Source organism: Lepidothrix coronata, unplaced genomic scaffold (assembly GCF_001604755.1).
Source record: "Lepidothrix coronata isolate B3197 unplaced genomic scaffold, Lepidothrix_coronata-1.0 Scaffold7, whole genome shotgun sequence".
NCBI classification, from domain to species: Eukaryota; Metazoa; Chordata; class Aves; order Passeriformes; family Pipridae; genus Lepidothrix; species Lepidothrix coronata.
Genome location: NW_016690187.1, coordinates 8,670,954 through 8,689,944, shown reverse-complemented (window position 1 = coordinate 8,689,944; position 18,991 = coordinate 8,670,954). Strand labels below are relative to the sequence as shown.

Below are 18,991 nucleotides of genomic sequence, written 5' to 3'. Positions count from 1 at the left end.
CAGTTATGTAGACTATTCATCTCAGAAAGACTCAATCAGGCACAGGGCATATGTTGAGGGTAATTACTCACCACGTTTTTGCTGAGGGTCTGATGTGTGAGTCTGAAAGACTAACCCCCCCTCTGATTTCACATGGCAGCTGCCTGTCTCAGTATAATTAGACACCAAACTTTCTGAAGATTGTATCTTTGTGTACACATCCCACATGCCAGATCATAAGAGAGCCACACTTAGCTGAAAAAGCAGAAAGTAACTTGAAAGGTCATCTCAGCAAGCAGTGAAGTGACTTGTACCCATTAACAAAAGGCTGAAACAGGATTCTCAACTGTGCTTACCTACACAGGGGAGCAAACACCTGTACAGGAGTTGCATAGCAACAGGAGGTGCAGTTTGTGCTTGAAATGCAACCTGACCTAAGGCACTCCCCAGTGGCTCAAGTTTGTGGAGCCTTATTTGTTTTGAACCTCATCATACTAGATCAGCAACACACAATCAGGCTACCAGCACAAACACACGACTTTTACTTCACATTAATCCCACAGTACTGTGTAAGCATTACGATGATGTGCTTTGAAGGTATGTACAGACAGACAGACATTCCCCCTCTCCTTCCCCCCAGAGGCAGGCAGGCAGGCAGGCAAACAAGGTCCTGCGAGGCTCACTGGAATTAGCTGGGATGCCATTTCCACGGCATTAGTAACCTGCAGGAACTAATAGTGCACAGCTGAGAACCAACCAGAGCTGGCACCAAGAGAAGAATAAAGAATTTGGTCTGGGAAAAACAGAAAAGCTATGGGACAGTGTTTGGCATTGGAGCTGAGCTACAGGTCCAGTTAGAGACCCTTAAAAAACAGGTCTTGCTTGCTAATTTATCCTTTATAAGCATGAGATACTGATAAGAGGAAACTAGATATTCTGTGTCTGACCCAGGGTTTAAATTAACAAAGTGTATGCTTCATTTGGAAGCTCTGAATCTTAAAACAAGATCAGTTTATATAATCTTTTTCAGTGAATCAATTTTACTGCCATAATGAACATAAATAATGGCTGAGGTTACTCTTGGTGATTATGAGTAGAAAAAGCACCCTGCAGTTTGTAGAAAAGAATTTTCTTTGTGCTGATGTCTGCATGCTGGGCAACACATGCACTTAACTCTCCTTTCTTGGGTATTATAAATATAGGATTACGTTAAAGACATATATGCCTATAAAAAGGCATTGTAACCATTTGCAGTCTTAGCTTGAACTGCATGTGCCATATATAAAAACATATATGACACTAGTTTCCCACCACCGTAAATGCTAATGCATAGAAAGGAAAGATGAGGAAGACTGAGGCTGGGGCAAACTCTTCTGAGTACAATGTTGCTGATATGCTGGAGCAGCTACCTAAAAAGTAGGCTTGTCTTTCATCCTGCAAAGAATTTTGTTGGTATTGACAAAATTGTCTGTACTTTGAAGTCTCTGCTGAAAGATGGGCTAAACCCAGAAGAAATAAATAGAAGTTTCTGCCTTCCACAGAGTTATGTTTTATTTATAAATTACATTAAACTTACAGAGTGATTGTCATGGACACCCGCGCAGGGACTGGAAAGGAACATTTGTGAGAATAGAGTTGACAATCTCCTCAAGTTAACCCATGGGATTCTTCACTCCTCAGTCTCCTGCATCTTTTAAACGTACTTTAAGGTAAACATTTCTTAGTTGTACTTTTCATAGAATCAGCCGGGTTGGAAAAGACCTCCGAGATCATCAAATGCAACCCTTGATCCACTACCACTCAGTTACTAGACCATGGCACTCAGTGCCACATCCAGTCTCATCTTAAAAACCTCCAAGGATGGAGAATCCACCACTTCCCTGGGCAGCCCATTCCAATGTCTGATTACCCTCTCTGTAAAAAATTTCTTCCTAATGTCCAACCTAAACCTCCCCTGGCACAGTTTAAGATCGTGCCCTCTTGTCCTACTGCCGGTTGCCTGGGAGAAGAGACCAACGCCCACCTGGCTACAACCTCCTTTCAGGTAGTTGTAGAGAGTGATGAGGTCTCCCTGAGCCTCCTCCTCTCCAGGATGAACAACCTCGGCTCCCTCAGCCTCTCCTCATAGGACTTGTGCTTGAGTCCCTTCACCAGCCTCGCTGCTCTTCTCTGGACCTGCTCTAGCACCTCAGTATCCTTCCTGAAGATTATTGCTTCATCACTACCCTTGTTATAGCTATGGCTCATTTAGATGTTGTATACATTATATGCCCATCTTTTCTCTTAATTCAAGTAAATGGAAATATTTCAAACAATTTCCAGCATGAAGATCGCTTCAAGTCTCAAGCTACACTTTCCTCCCTGATTATTATGACCACGTCTTCTTTTTAGCTCCTATCAGTTCCAGAACTGGCATTGCTGGGCACCAAACAGTGCTGTACAAAGCTGTCTTCCTCCATCACAGACCTTGATAAGGGTGCCTGTGCTTCTATGACAGCCTGCTGTAACTTCCTCCGCTACAGTTTTTCATGTCCTTTCACTGAAGATAAAACAAAAAACCTTGGTGAAGGAAAGGTTTAAGGAGAGCTTACCAATGGACCTGACTGACAGGAAAAGTAAAAAAGTAGTAGTGTCATTAACAAAAGTATCAGTGTCAGTTCAAGGTTGGAACGCGAGACTGCTCCCTCTGCAAACACCCATAAGCACAATCCTTGGCTTTTCGTGTGGAGTCTATTCTGAATCCATTAGGAATGTACAGAGAGATTACATTTAACTTTGTAATCTGGATTATTTTTGGAAGCAGATGTAAAAGCATGTTTTCCAGTAAAATGATACAGATTTACACTTCCAGATTTCTTTGCATGGGGCTGCGGAAAATTAGCCTTCATTACTACGTAGGAAAAAATGGTATCACCGCTAAGGTAACTGAAAACAGAAGATTGCCTTTGTTGGGTGACTGGTGCTACAAACCTTCTCTCAATTCCTTCCGTCTATAGGAATTGAATTGAGTGTAGTACAGTCTAAAAGGGGTCTTTAATTGGTTTGTAACTACTGAAGTTTCGTGAAGAAACAGCACACATCACCAAAGTAAACGTGAATAAATGTGGTTCAGTTGCTATCTTAATATTAACCTCAGCATTTCATTCTGAAATACAGGATAACTCATAACTAATCATTTCATTTTCTCATAACAAATATTAAATCTTGAATCAATCACTCATACAACTTCTTACATTAACATAAAGAAATCAAAAGCATGTCAAAATAAAAAAAACCCCAAAATATGTTTTGCAGGGCTTTAAAGAAGGACTTTGATATATGTATCTAGATATTTACTAATTTCTGAGAGCTACCATTTTTATAAGGTATTTAACTGAGTTAAATCATCTGCTCTAAGGTCATAATTACATTTGAGTGTGGAGAACGTTCAGAGATCCATCAACATTCAAGGCACAGGAGGAATACTAAATCTTATGATACTTGGTATTATTTTCACTTCCACACTAGGCCATACAGATTGAATCCACACAGGAAGCCCTCTTTCAAATTAATCTTAGCCCTCTCTTAACACACAGACCATGAAGGCTCCACAATTGAGTTCTGAACAATCTGCAGACTGTTTTGGGAACCAGCATTACCTTCTTAGCCCAGCAGCTAACATGTCTATTTGGGGCACTCAAGCATGACAAGCACTCCTGTTTTTAATCTCCACTCCTCCAGTTATCTCTGACTATTTATCAATTTCTTCATAGGTTATGAAAAGCATTAAATCATTAACCAGGAATTTTAATTTTTAATATATACTTGTATATGGTACGCAGTCATATTCCTTCTCATAATCAGTGAAGTACATGCTGTGCAGTGGCTTATATTCTCATGCTTTTCCTATTAAAAACTGCATCTTAAATCACACCACAATATGGTCTCTTGCAGGACTCAGGAGTATTGCCATTTGTGTCCTACCATCCTTATCTAATGATTGCTTAATTTTTGTCTTTTCATCTCCTATGGTCTTTAAATCTTTCCCCTTTACTAAGGCTCAGGTATTGCATATGAAAAGTGTCACTCAAAACACATGCTGAATTCTTCTACAATATGTTAATTGCAGAAAAGAGTGGGGACCAAATGAAGTATTTCTAGTGCATGCTGGGAGGCATCTAACACTAGTATGAGTCATTCCCTGCTACTGCCCCCCCAAATTGAAGACTAGGTGAGTGCTCTTTAATATTTCATTCTCAAGCTTGGGGTGTGTTCTCTAGCTGCCCAGTTTCCATGGCAGAAAGGGAAACTCCATTCCCACCAGCTGTTCCCTAGGCTGTGACTGTGTCTTTGTGTCTCTCCTTCTTCTGAAGGGCTTATATTTCATACACCACCCACAAATGATTGGGCAACAGTCACAGGCACAAAGTTTAGATTCGTATCTGAACAGCCTCGGCAAATCTGGGAACGTATTTAGGCTCAGTACCATCAGCGTTAAAGACCCAGGCTTCTTTCTCTCTTTACAGAAAAGGAGACATACTGTGTAGGGAGGAGCTGTGCAACTACAGTATAGAACTGATAAAGATGCATTAATTGTCAAATACTGTACAGCCTTCAGAATTTTCATGCTCACCATGGGGCTAATGGGCACACAGATCTTGCTGTTTGGATCAAAAGACAATGAGTTTTTTTTGTTGTACTCTAAACATTTTTCTTTGTATTCATTGAGATTCAATGATATACTCTTTATAGAGATAGGAATCACTCTGCCATTCCTCCCACCAAAAAGAAAGAAAAAACACTTGACCTATTTATAAATGTCTGCTTGTTCCAAATGCTGAGATTGCTTCTGGGATTAGGTGTTAGTCATGGGGTTGAAGGCCTTACTCCTTGGAGATTTGCAGGGTGAAAGGACAATGTGTCATTTTCCACCAAAATCCCAAGAGCTGCAAAGGCAGCAAAGATGTCACCTCTGTGCCACTCCCTGGTGAGAAAGATCACACTGTACCTTTCCCATGCAGCCATGGGTAGCAATCCCAACTGGATCATGACTCAGAAAGTAAATTGAAATCTCCACAATTAACTATACTGTGATGTCTGTGTGCCTCAGTGCCTCAGTGTGTTCACATCAACATGGTTCCATGACAAAAAGAAAAGGCTCAAAAGCTGTGCTTCAGGACAGAAAACACCACTGCTGTTGAACTATGTTGTGGATGAAGCCCCTTTAGTTGCTTTTAAGTTCCAGACAAAGAGGGTGTGATGTTGTGATTACACAACTCACCCGTCTAAATGTTTTTACCAAAAATTTCAATATTTGAGAAATATTCAATAGTCCTTGAGCTATTTAATAAAAAATATTTCAAAATAGTATGTATACCTTGTTGGTGAGTGACATAACACAATGTAATCTATGGAAAAACCAGCATTCTTCAATACTAATCATTGAAATTCCTTTACTATGAACACTTTTTCATCAATTTAAAAAACGTATGAGAACAGAGTTCAGTTGTCACTTGAAAGTTTCTAAATGCAGGAAGAGTTAATTTTACCAAAGAAACCCAAAGCAGTGACTTCCAGAAGTCTTACAGAAGATTTTTACCCAGGCTTTGCATTATAATAAACTGTCTATGATAATATGCAAAAAAAATCCTTTTGAAACAGCACGCTGAAAGCAGCAGCTGTCAGGCACTGTAAGTGATAACCCACCCCTCTACTACTGGTACCCAACAGGCAAGAAATTGGATATTTAACATGGCCAGGTAGCTTTAATATTCCCACCAGTATTTCTTTTGTCAAAATGATCTGATAACGGCAAAGATTCATTCTTTAAGCTAAGTTAGGTGCTTCATCTCTCAGCAAATTCGGAGCAGAATGACAGATTCTGCTGTAGAAGGATTTCAAGGACCAAAGCTATGAGCTTCCTCTCTCTGTGTACTCTCTACAGAGTTTAGTTTCACTGTAATAGTCATGTAGATTGGAAATTGTCAGTCAGATCTTTCCTCTACCTCAAGAAAAACTAAAATCACAGACATATTTCTGACTGGAAAGACAAAGGATCCCAACTAAGGTTAGCATTTCTTCTAAGCACTATGTTAGATACTCCTAATGTCATTCTGAAGTTTGTGAAATAGGGGAACATATCAGACTATTATACATACATTAACAACTACACATGTGTAAAAATAACTTTAAAAAAGACTTTCATATGTCAGATTTTCAATAAACAAAGTATTTAATTTAACACAATGGAATTTACATTATGTTTTCTTTTTAACTTTAGTCACTGAAACATAAATTAGATTTTAGGCAGCTGCTTTGTCTGCCCATTACCTTCCCTACCTCCTTTAATATTTTTATGCTCACTGGTTCTAAGATTTCTTTCTTGTTCATTTTTTTTATAATCCAGGACGCAATTACTTCTCAGCTGATAGTGCAACTCTCTGAAGAGAGCAATCCTTCTTCGTAAGACTGGCTGAGGCCAAAAATAGCTCCGTCAGCTTCTGATAGGCTGAACTTAGTCAAGTGAAATGTTTTAACATTTTATCAACTTAATGAACAGTCTTACTTATAATGTGGACAACTTCACTGTCATTGTATGCAGACTACTGAATAGATTATTGAATGCATTTGTTTGGGCAATGCTGAATATAATAGAAAATAAAATTTTTGACCAAAAAGTAATTGTCTTATATACTGTAAACAATTTAAAGATTAAATATTGTTTGCCCATTTGAAATAAAGGAATGGCTTAATGGTAACATCTATAACTGTAAACATACCTGAAGAAAGGAATCTCACAAGGACAAATAACTAACCGCCAAATCATGAAGATTTTCAATATGCAAAAATTACCACTATAAAATTCTATAACCAGTTTAAATATTATTATTAATGTAACACTAGAAATTAATATGTAGACTAAATATCTGCAGATGCTTTTAGTACTTTATAGTAGAGTGAGAAGGTTAAAAGTAAGAAGTCTAACAGAAAAAAAAGTGTGGGTTAACAATTGCTTACCCTCTTTTCTGCTACCTCATCCTCTCCTGTAGACTCTTTGCCATCATGTTCATCTCTCAGGGTTGGCATATGCTTTTTGTGTGCTGGCTCTCTGTTTAAAGTTGTATATCCTATGTGTTCATAAATTGGATTTATTGTCATCTTGGAAATGTATTCAGCTGCCTTCGTTTCAATATAAAGAGTAATCAATCCATCTGTCACCAGGTCATGGATGGACTCAAAACGTTTCTCCCCAACAAAGTGCTTTCCATCGTAGTAGAGTCTGAAGTTTCTGGTTTGACTTCCAAATCTGCCTCAATGAAATGGGAAAGTGGTTTTTTTTAAAGAACAGTAAGCAGAATAAATAAGAGTAAGCAAGCCTTTGCAAACAACTAAAAACACTTTATCACTTAAAGCTGTGACTATGCTCTGTGTCTGGTCCAGCCGAGTGGAGAACCACTACCGAGCACACATAGGAAGGAGAAATCAACAACAACTGCAGATAGATAGCCAAAACAGTGACTGTCCCAGAAGGAGCTGTTTGTTCTTTTTTTCTTTTAGCCTCTCCATTATCCCATGGAAAAAGTGAAAAATTATTTCACACTCTTTATGGTTTTTTTTAGTACATTACTACTACATCACCATTGTCAATTCGCTTGGCTCTGATATGAAGAGTTCTCATAATAGAGTCCTCTATTACAGTTGATCAATATGGAGTTTTGATGCTGTCTCAGACCTCTGCGCCCCTGCTTGCTTGCAGGAAGAGGCCATTCAGGGTTCAGCTGAGCTTCAGTGCCAACAATTACACTGAAGCAGAACTGCTGCCAGAACTGGAGCAGCACAGGACAAAATGGCACAAGGGCAAGCATTCTTTATTCCTGGCCAAAGGCCCAGGACTAACTCTTCAAGCTTGGTACAAAAGTCCTTCTGTGTTATGCTTAGTAAGTCCCAAGCTTCAAGCAAATCTCTGTAATATACAGGATATATAACATGAAAGCTATCCAACACTGGCATCAAGGTGGAATAGGATTTAGATACAGGCTCTTAGCAACCATAAGAATGCCAATTTTACCTGAACGGTAGCATATTTTCACAAACTGTACATAGAATCTGCAGCAATTTTCTGCCTCTAAAGCAGTCTAAACATGTGAAAACACACTAGTGTTTGCACTTGGCAACAACCAACACACTTCCAGAGGAGAAGATGGAGGCAAGAAGCTGCTTTCACAGCTCACTCCAATGTTGTTCCTTGGTCAGTCAGCAGCAAGGGTACTGGGCCCCCTTACAAGGTCAGATCTGCCAAATAACTAAAACTAAATCTGAAAGGATGGATTGCTTTCACTTTACAATCAAATGCTTCACAGGAGATGTTAAGAAACACAGTAAACACTGGTACTTTGCTGAAGTGGCTCCTCTTCTCAGTGGGGCCTTGCCAAACAGCAGAAAGTATAATTAATTTTAGACCTTGCCTCAGGTAAAATATTGCACTCTTCTTGAAAATATGGGCAAAAAACCATGGTTCTGCAATCTGCATTTTCTTCTGCGTTCTAAATCAAAATGCCAAACCTTCCCATCCCCCCTATCAATAGTCCGACAGTTACAGCAATTTCAGAAGCTGTTATTTCCACATAAGACTCAAATGTGAAGGGGTCCTCAGGAATCTGCATCCTGCTCAGTAAGGAAAGAGAATATGATGTGTAGGAACTCTGTGGGCATTTTACTGCAAATTAATAGTTACTTCCATGCACATTTTTATGCCACACAAACTAGAAGTTTATTGAATCAAACTGAAATGCAAGAAATTACAAAATGACAGAAAGAAAGAAATTTTTACTTGATCCTAATTTCATCACAAGATGCGGTTCTGAGTGAATACAAGTAATTTAGAAAGCAGAAAGATAATGTTTTAAGTTACAGAAGAAGGGGCAGATGTGTTCAGGCTCACACTTCAGGGCATCTTTATACTCAACAGAGTGTGTGGCAAACAAGCTTTGACCACGAGACATCCTCCTTGTATACCCTTGACTGTCAGAGAAGTCAACATGAGCCAAGAGTGCTCAGCACTTTGCAGTGCCAAAATGAGCAACCTTCACTGTCATCTGCTCAAGTCAGTGGGAATAATGCACATTGAGCACATACAAGCACCTTGATGTTAAACTTCATCGGGAGAACCAAATAAGTTTGAAGGTGAAGAATAATGGGCCTTAAATAACAATATACATTAGAATTACTTTTATAAAGAGATGCAGGTGAACTGCTGCTCTAATCAGTAACATCTGCTCTGACAGTACTTAGAGCAGAGTTTTAAACAAGCTGAAGGTCATTTTCTGCTCTCAGCTTTCTAGAAGAAAAAGTATTACACTAATCTCATCAAGAGAAGATAAGGCACAGAAAAACATCTCAGGGCCTATTACTAAGTGTGCATGGTGCCTTGACTTTAGCAACACCCCTTGAAGTCTAAAACTAGTTCTGAAGAACAAGACGACCAAATACAGAGAACAAACATAAGTTCTTAGAGGGTTAGTCCTCTTTCCATCAGGGTCAGAAAGCATGCACTCCCACTCCAGGAACGTTTTACTGAGCAGCCACTATGCTCTACATCTGTTCAGACTGGTGCACATAAAGTGTGTCTTTGAGAGATACTATAAGGAACAGGATTTCCAAGAGATGAATTGTTTGCCTTTATCTATTTTCCCATTTGTTCCAAACTAAACTTTTTACTCTATTATTTTCTTATTGGATACATTGTGGAGAAACACACTGTTTTTCAAATAGAATCCTATTAGTAGCAAGGAGATAAACCCCCCAAAATCCCCACCAGTCAATGAAGCACCAATCTCCTACAAAAACTGTATCGTCAATAGTGTGTCTCAGAATCCTGTTTTCTTTCAAATTAATTAAATTTTTTCCTGACCACACAATGACACTGTTTTGATTAAATTACAATATAAAAACAAATGTACATGTTCAATTGAAAATTATTAATTAAAATTTAATCTTCAGTCTTACTTAAAACTATGGTTTAAATTTTTCCATTACCAAGACTATTTTCTTATGTTTACTTCCTATAACATTCCTGAAGTCTTGTTAATTATACATCACCGTGGCAACTAAGTAGAACCAAGATTTGATATTTCAACTTCCTGATGGTCTCTTCCTAGAGACAAGCACTAGTACCAGCTGGCTTTTGTTTAAGAAGTAGAAAGCAGGACACAGATAAAGTATGTTTTCTTTTGGTTTAAACAGGGGAGCATTAGATGTTTTTCCAAGAAAAAGAAAAAGGCCTCTGACATGTCAAACAGTCTCATTGTGTCCACTGCGCATTTGTTTGCAAGCAGCAGGACTACAGATAAAAGACTTTTTTTATTCCAAGTTGTCTGAAAAGCAATCACTTTGTCTAGTTCCTTTGGTTGCCAATGGGGCAGAGTGGATAACAACGTGGGAAAATGTATTAAACGGCAGAGCAAATGTGGCCAGTAATAAAGGACCGAGGAGTTGAAATAGGTATCATACCATGAGAGAACAGAATAAGCCACCTACCCTGGATGTAGCATTCACTGAAGAAACAAAAGGAAGAAGCAAAGGACCGAGAGCCCATACATACTTTCTTACCATCTGAGAAGATGGATTTTTCAGTCCACATACAGAATTGTACAGTAGCTATTCACCACTTACACGGGCTATTTTATGATGAGAAGACTTTCTAGACAAAGGCGTTATTTAGAATATGTAGCTGCAACCACACCACAAAGTTAATGCCCCTCAGGACTACTCGTGTCCTCCTTAGTTTCAAGCAACTTCATACACTGAATTGGGAAATGGTAAGCCTGAGCCTAAAGGTCACTTAGACTTAATCTTCCCTTGGAGAAAGAGTGCCTTAATGTGCTTTGTGGCCAGAAGGTAGAAGTCTTACTTAAAATCAGGTGCCAGAATTTCAGTTCTAACTTCTGAAAATTCTCAACCAACACTTATGACCAGAGACTTGACACTCCATAAAAAGCCATAGGAATATAAGCAATACTGCTATCAGGAATGTCTCCTAATCATGCTGTGTTCTTGGAAATGAAAACAAATTATTCCACAGATCCTCTTTTGGCCCATTTCCTTGTCAAACAAACATAAGCCCTGCATGCAGCCAACACCTCTACACAGTTATCACTGAAGGTCTCCAACTCCTGAGAGCAGCTCCTTTTTAAATTTTATTTAATTATTTATTGGCAACAACATTTCTGAGAATGGCCAGGAATGAGGGATTGTGGAACTTGCCAACTTTCCAGAGCACCTGCCTGTATCAGAGGTTAATTACGCTGATACTTTTGGTCTGTGTGTGGCCCAGCCACCTGTAAAAGTTTTGTTCTTTCCCTGCCAAGTTATGAGAAAACAAGTATTGATAAACAGGTACTTCCTCCTTAGAGAGAGAGCTTCTTGTATAAACTGTTTTAATTGGTGTTCTGTGATTGGCTCATCATCTGTCAAGGACATTTGAAGGAGAAACCGAAGAGGAGTTGATAAGCCCCCAGACTCAATTAGAAAAGACTCCTGAAGCATACTGCGCATGTGGAAGGGAAATTCCAAAGTACTCACGCATGCACTGAAGAGATGCACTTGCATAACCAAGGGGGTGGGACTGAGAACCTCTGGCGGGGCGGTGCTGGCCACACCTGCCTAGGCAGACATAATCAGTTAATTGTATAAAAGCAGATAGCTCTTTTTTGGAGAGTAGCAAGCTTCACATCAAGGACAACGTTGCCTTTTGGCGGGGAAGCCTGCCAATTTGTGAGCCTACTCTCTCCGGGAATGCAGCTCCTGCTGTGGGTAACTATAGGCACTCTGGGACGGTAAGATAGCTTTATATGCAACAGCTGGGTGACTGGGGAGGTCATACCAAAGGCTTATCTCTCTCCTCCTTCCTCTCTTTTGGGTTTATTCATTTTGTTGGCCACCTCTTGGTAATACATACTAGTTTTGTTGAGCTTTCAATGGTGTCATGGTTTAAGATTTCAGTATGATCCGAACCCTTCCCTAATACACTGCCTGACAAATAACATAGTTTTCAAAACCTTAGCAGTATTTTACAAGAACACAATATGTATAAATGAAATCAAATGCATTAGGGATTGAAAGTAAAGGTGCATTTTATACAAGTGGGGACAAAAAATCCTCACTGTCTGATATGGCTGGGAAGGGTGGCAGAGTACAGTCATTATGGATAGTCGTCCAGTGCCATTTGGAAGGGCGGCACTGGTTGGATGACTGTTGCTTATAAACACAAATAAAGTATAAACTTATCCCGAAAGCCTGGTAAGACCCATGCACTGGCTTGGTGCATGATACTTTAGTTCAGCATGGAAAATGTATGGCATCCTTCAGAACAGCAAATTCCAGAGCTGGAACTGCGATCTGTCTATCCAATGCCAATGCAGACAGAATCCTCAGCTCCCTCTAACTGGGATCAAATAAAAAAAATTTAGAGCTTGTGCTGTACCACTGACAACAGCTTCCCAGCAGTCTCTCTCAATTGAGAGACTTGTACCTGCATCTCTGCCCAGACTTCCTTGTCCAAGTGGGAAAACAATACTGTGCAAATAGTTGCTGCAAACACCAGGCAGTGAGGACCAGAGCAATGGCACTTCCCTGTGGATCATAAGCACTGTCAGGGACAAACCAACTGCTCTGGGGCATTGGCAGTAGGAGACAGCTGCTGAAAACAATGAAGACAAAGTGTTATCAGCCCTTGGTACCTGTAATGGAGTGTTTCACAAAAAAATCTAACAAAATAAGAAATGTATTCTTTTGTCTCAATGTCTTATTTTACTATTAACAGCTGATTTTCACCATGTCAAACTCTGAAGAAATGTCAGCTGATCAAGGAGTATGTATGTTATTAATATGCAGTCAGATCACTTAATACTTAAGATAACTGTTACTGTTCTTGATCAGTGATAAACATTTGAAAATAATCTGTTTGCTTCGAACAGATGCATTATCTCTCCTTAGTACTGTGCTTACATGCCCTATTCCATTTAAACTTGATATAAGTTGCTGGGATTGATTTGATGATTGTATCAGAATCCATACCAATGTTTTGGGCAATGTTTTACTGCCTTTCCTACCTGATGAAAGTTCTGTACTTCCTGCAAAAAGACTCACTGTGGTTAGAGGCTGAGACACATTTGAATTCCATATACACGTGGGAACATATTAAAAGCCTAATATCTTCTCTTTAATTGAAAGTATTTGGGAACCTACGCCAATTTGTCTGGAACAAATACCTTCAGGAAACGTTACTAGCAGGAACGTTAGTAAACTTTCACAGTTTCATATTAAGTAAATACTTACAGGTCTTTACCAAAATTTTTTAAGAAATGTTATTCAAGAGTTAATTTTACAGTGTGACTTTATGCTACTAAGAGGTTTCATATTACTTTAAAATAGAACTGTGTTTCAGTTCTTCTAAATTAAGGTATCAGCCCTCACCAGTGTCTGCTCAGCGAACTTCAAAATGTGCATGCAAATTTTACTCTATGTAGCAAGTTTTCATTTTAGGTCATATATGATACTGTTTTTCTGGTATATTTAGAAGTAGAACAACATTGGAAATGCAACGGAAATTCCACTGCAACTGTGTACTAGGGAGAGAGAACTGCCACAGTATAATGCTCAAACATGTTCATATTTATTATTTCACTTAGAGCAGCTTGTCTTACAAGTGCTTAAGTTCATAGAGACACAGAATGGTTTGGGTTGGACCTTTAAAGGTCATCTAGCCCAATACCCCTATAATAAGCAGTGACATCTTAACCTAGACCAGGATGCTCAGAGCACTGTCCAGTGAACGTTTCCAGGGATGGGGCATCTATCACCTCTCTGGGCAATCTGTTCCAGTGTTTCACCAACCTCATCATAAAAAATTTCTTTTTTTATATATACTTGAAATTTTCCCTCTTTTAGTTTAGAAGTTACTCATGACTGTCATATTTCTGTTTTGCTTCTATAAACCTTCTCACACTAAGAGCAACTTTCTCTTAATTTATCTTCCTAAAACAATATGCATATTTTAATTCAGCATAGCAAGGAAACCTGAGTGGAAGGCATCAAGTAAAACTCAAAGAAATGTCCTTATCATAAAATAGTTTTGCAAGTGCAAAAAGAGTTTTTGGAGAGCAGAGTGGAGAAACATTGTTTCTGTTGTTGTTCTTGTTTTTTGATTTGTTTTTTTTTTAATGTACATGGCAGGTTGTTTAAGGTCTCAAAAAAAAAAAATCCCTAAGATTAAAAATAACTACAGGAAGATTTCTGTCCCAGAGAGATTTTGTCAAATCAGATTTGCCTTAAGCCACTATTAATTTCAACCTTATAGTGCAGGTTTACTTACTTAAAGCTATTACAGCATTTGCTACTCACTTAGCTTGTTTTCTCAATGTATTCCATCTCTGATCTTCTGGTACTCATTCATTACATCTTCGCAAACAGTGAGATTTCACCAATATACTCATCCTGCTCTCTAAAATGGTTTTTCCTCAAAGCTTCATTCCTTAACAATAAACAAGCATAATAACGTAAAGTGAAATGTTTCCTGCATATCTAACACACACTGTTAGAATTTTTGGGGTTACTAAGAGCTCATCAGTGAGGACTGGTAGCTTTTTTACTATTATATTCTGTTTTTCTAGAATACAATTTCTTCCTTAGGGCAAATGCAAGCAATAGCTAGGGCAGATGTCAATTTATTACTGAAACTGTTAGAGTTCATTTACTCATCTCAAGATACAAAAGAAAAAAATTAGCCTGATTCTCTTCCTAGCACCTATCAAATCAGAAGGAACCATACTTACATCAGCTGAGCTACACCAAGCATAAAGGAGGGAGAAGGAAGAGGAAAACCGGGCCAGATAACATTTATTGCTGTCAGTTGTTTTAGTGTTTGAATAATTCATAGATGTTTTGATGAAAACAATTATGAGATTAAACAACAATAGAAGGCTATTGTGTGTTGTCTTGAAAACATGTTTATAAAGCATCCATAGTATCTAGAGCTGAAGGACTTTTTTGCTTATTAATGAAGCACAGGAATCAAGGCGTTTCTCCAGATACAAATATTTCTAAATATGTATTCCAAAAACATACAAAAGAAGAGGCCAATCAAAAGGACTAACTAGCTTTTTCTAAAGGCAGTAGAGAAAAAGGGGCATTCCAGTAGAACCTGCAAGAGACAGAAACGATGTGCATGCTTTTGATGGGGAAGAGAGCGCAATGTATGCCATGTACTTGTATACACAATTTAACTATCAACTGGTTGTACTACAATTTACCTTTTTACTATTTCAACTCCAACAGTGCCTAGAAGCTTCAAACTCAGCAGACATTATACACCATAAAAATAGCACAGTACAACACAGATTCCTGCTCAGGAACTGTGACTGGGGGTAGTCTGAGACATGGGCTACTTTTGGTCTATCTGTCCCATGTTTAAGAGAACCTAGACTTTTGTCCTGAACAGGCATGCGAGACAATAGGGGAGAGAAAATATCCTCTCTGATGGAGAAATGAAGCATGCAAAACTTAATAGCCCCAAGCCAAGTCATATGTGAAGCCAAGAAGTGAGCCCAGATCTTCTGAGCTCCACCGTAGTACCGCACCACCAGCCCAATACCTCCACTGTGCAACAGATTACACCAGATCTTAGTGGTGTAGAAGGAGCTACAGTCAGGGGGAAGGACATGGCATAAAATGAACATGAGCTAAGTGCACTCAGCACAGACATGTCTTGGACAAGTTCTACCAAAAAAGTTCACAATACCACCGAAGCAGAGAATATTCCTCTGAGAAGTGCTGAACTTACACAAGCAGGAGAAAGACTGCAGCAAACTGAATTGCCAAAGATAAATTAGACACTCTAGCCAAAAGAAAACAGAGCTGACAACAACAACAGATGGGAAGAGGAGGGAAGGAGAACAGGAACACAGCAAGAAGACGTGAACCATAAGGAAAAAAGCATTCTAATCTGTGGGAGGACCTAGGTAGCCAGTTAATTACTCATTAAAGTTAGTAGCTATTTATTATTATTATAAATACTTAAGTGAAGCCATCCTGGTGGGGCCCAGGTGCACTTACATAAGGCAGATGATGTGCTGGACACCTATGCTGTTTACTGGTAGCTGAACCTTGTTATTGACAAACTAGCGGAGTATATTATTTAGTGTGAAATTTTATATAGGGAAAGAAACTTTTTACATGTAAGATCATTTAAACAGAGGGCCAATTGTTTTACTTGAGAGCAGAAAAGCAAGCTCCAAAATTTATCAGCGCATTTTCCCCTGGGTTTTTCAGCTACCAGCCAAGGAATATTGTGTGAATATTTTAGAAAGGTTTCTAGAAACTGAATTCAGCCCTTGCTACTGCCAATCACTGCATTTGCAAATCAGGTAAAAAAATACACAGAAAGATATGCAAAGTTTAGTCTTTAAAATGGTCTTTATAATTTTTTTCCTACCAACTAGCATGATGTCAGAATACTGTCACCATGGTAAAATGAAGGGATGCAGTTAGCTACTGTTTTGCTGAGCTCCTTCTGACTACTTATAGATCAGCTGTGGATTCAGGATAAACTAGACCAAATTTTGATACATCCATAATTCAAGAAATGTAACTCAGCTATTACCACGTAGAAAGTAGTTTCAAACATTTCTTCTTTCCCCCATTGCTCTCCCATGTCCCAGTCTGTACAACAAGGCTTTTCAGCAGATGCACAGTTCTAACCTCTGAATTGGAGAAGCCTTTTGCAGATGTTGAATTCTACATGCATAAGTAATCCCACAGCAATTAACGCATGTTCTGGAACAGCACTACACACGTGTCCCAGAAGAGCCCACTGAAAATAAACAGCATCCGGCTACCAAAGCAGTTGTCCTCTGAAATTTAAAAGGTTCATCTGCAGCATTATGTTCTAATAGCCCACCAATGAGGTCTCTTTTTAAAATGCCAGTGGCTAGTTTCTTAACACAATTTCATAATTTAGGGAGAGTGTATGAATTTCTTGCACAATACATGTAGTTGGTCTGTTAAAATAAAGGTTACAAATTTTTGACATTTATTTCACCTCGAGAATTCTTTCCTGGTGCTTGAATGTGCCCTAACTCCCAAACATAAAGAAAACATGACTCATAATCACAGCTCACATTATTACCTTTTTTTTTAAATCATGCTGCAGAACCTTATTTCGATTCGTTCTCAGTATCACAACAATAGAATTTGCAGGAAGGAAACCATGGTAACCAATTAACTGTGCTACAGCAGATATCTGCTCAAAAGAACATGCAGTACCATCACACTTCAACGCCTACCCACTAGTACAATCTCTACCCATTTCCTCTTTATCCTCATCCTAATTATTAAACAAAATCTCCACCACAAAAGGCTACATTGCAAAACACATCTTACTGTGACTGTCATTTGCTGTAGGTCCTAACATTAAGCAATGTACTACTCTTTTGCCAAATTTAAAATTTAAAAGCAGACCTAATAGCTCCAGAAATCAATTAGGAATTTTTATTCTTTTAATCTGTTTGGAACATTGAATTAACATTATAATGCATTTTATATATTTTTATTGTAACAGAGACTTGCAGATAGGTATGGACACAGATATATATCTATGATAATTTTTTATGTTACTAATTTTCCTTAACCCTCAGGATTGCAAAACATTTTCAGTGGCATTCTCTGATTAATTAATTAGTAAACATTGGTGAATGCATCCACGATTAAGTACAGGCATTAAATAGAGTAGGGTGCTGATTTGTTGCTCTCATTTGTGTTTATGCTTTATTCTCTTTATCTGGTGTCTGAGCTGGTACAATTTTACAGGCCTTAGGCTCTGAACATCAATTTTGTTTGAAGGACAGCTCTGAATATTTAGTCAAACTTATACACTTAAAATGACATTTAAATTATAATTTTCTTTTTCTTTAAGAACATACTTCTACCTCTGTTACAAATTCTGAGAAATTTGTTTTCTGAAAAAAACTCACCCTCTTTTGTTTCAAATTTAGATTTAAAAGGTAGTCTGCCTTAAAAAAAAGTCATGATCCAAATTAATTGCACAATAATGGATGAAAGTAGACAAAAATAGCTCATCACAAGATGATCAAAATGCAGCTTCTTATATAAGTGGAAAGCAGATTTTACAGAAACTCAACAGCAACTTTAAAAACTGAAAAGTTCTTTTGTGGTTGACAGTCACCTTCCCTACCCTACTGAAGAAAAATTATTAAAAATCTTCACTTTGAACTCAGTTAACTATGCCAGAGCATTGCAGTAAGAATATTTGACTGCCTTGCTTAAATCTGCAAAAATATTGTTTTTTGCTGTCCTATATTTGGTCATTTAAGCAGTGCTAGGCTATGTCTGTAGCTATTGCAGCTCAGGAACAAGATCTTTAAATCTACTGAAGCTAGTTCTATAAAAGCGCCACAGCCTAACACTTCACAGTTGTCAAAAATTCATTTAAAAAGGTTTAGAGAACAAAGAACTAAAACACCGTGGCCCACTTCATCTTGAACATGATGTGCAGTCTGTCTGGTATGATCACACCTTTGAGATTTTAGACATCAGTTACAATAGCTCATGGAATCAAATTCAAAGTGTTCCATGACGATTTGAGGAGTTGTCTGGCTTGGGTCCTCGGGACAAAGCACAAAAAGCTTGCTCTTTTCCATTGTAGGAAAGATGACTGGAAATATTTCATTACAGAGACATCATACTTTGCCACAGAAAGGGATATGATCCTGTTTCACTAAACTGCTCTTCACGACTGGATGCACTGGGTTTTTCAGGATTCCCAGGCATGCTGACACAAACACAGGAAGAAGACATCTGCCAGAGCTGGATGTGCTGAGCTGTCTGTATCACCGAATTGCCTCCCTCCCCAGCAGAAGAACCGGTAACTACAAGCCAGGAAACAAACCTGTCTCAGTCTCAGCATCAGCTGCTCCTACCCAAAGGTACCACAAGACTTTTACGTCTCGATGAACTGGCA

The 18,991-nt window shown here is 38.6% G+C and overlaps 1 protein-coding gene across 2 annotated transcripts in view; it reads right to left on the bottom strand.

The window, feature by feature from the left end:
* The window catches only part of CHN1 (chimerin 1), a 99,440-nt gene that overhangs the window by 44,220 nt on the left and 36,229 nt on the right, over positions 1–18,991 (bottom strand). For both annotated transcript variants that reach the window (XM_017837638.1, XM_017837645.1), the window contains exon 6: positions 6,976–7,264. In XM_017837638.1, the coding sequence (XP_017693127.1) occupies positions 6,976–7,264 (289 nt within the window). The remainder of the gene's footprint in view (positions 1–6,975; positions 7,265–18,991) is intronic.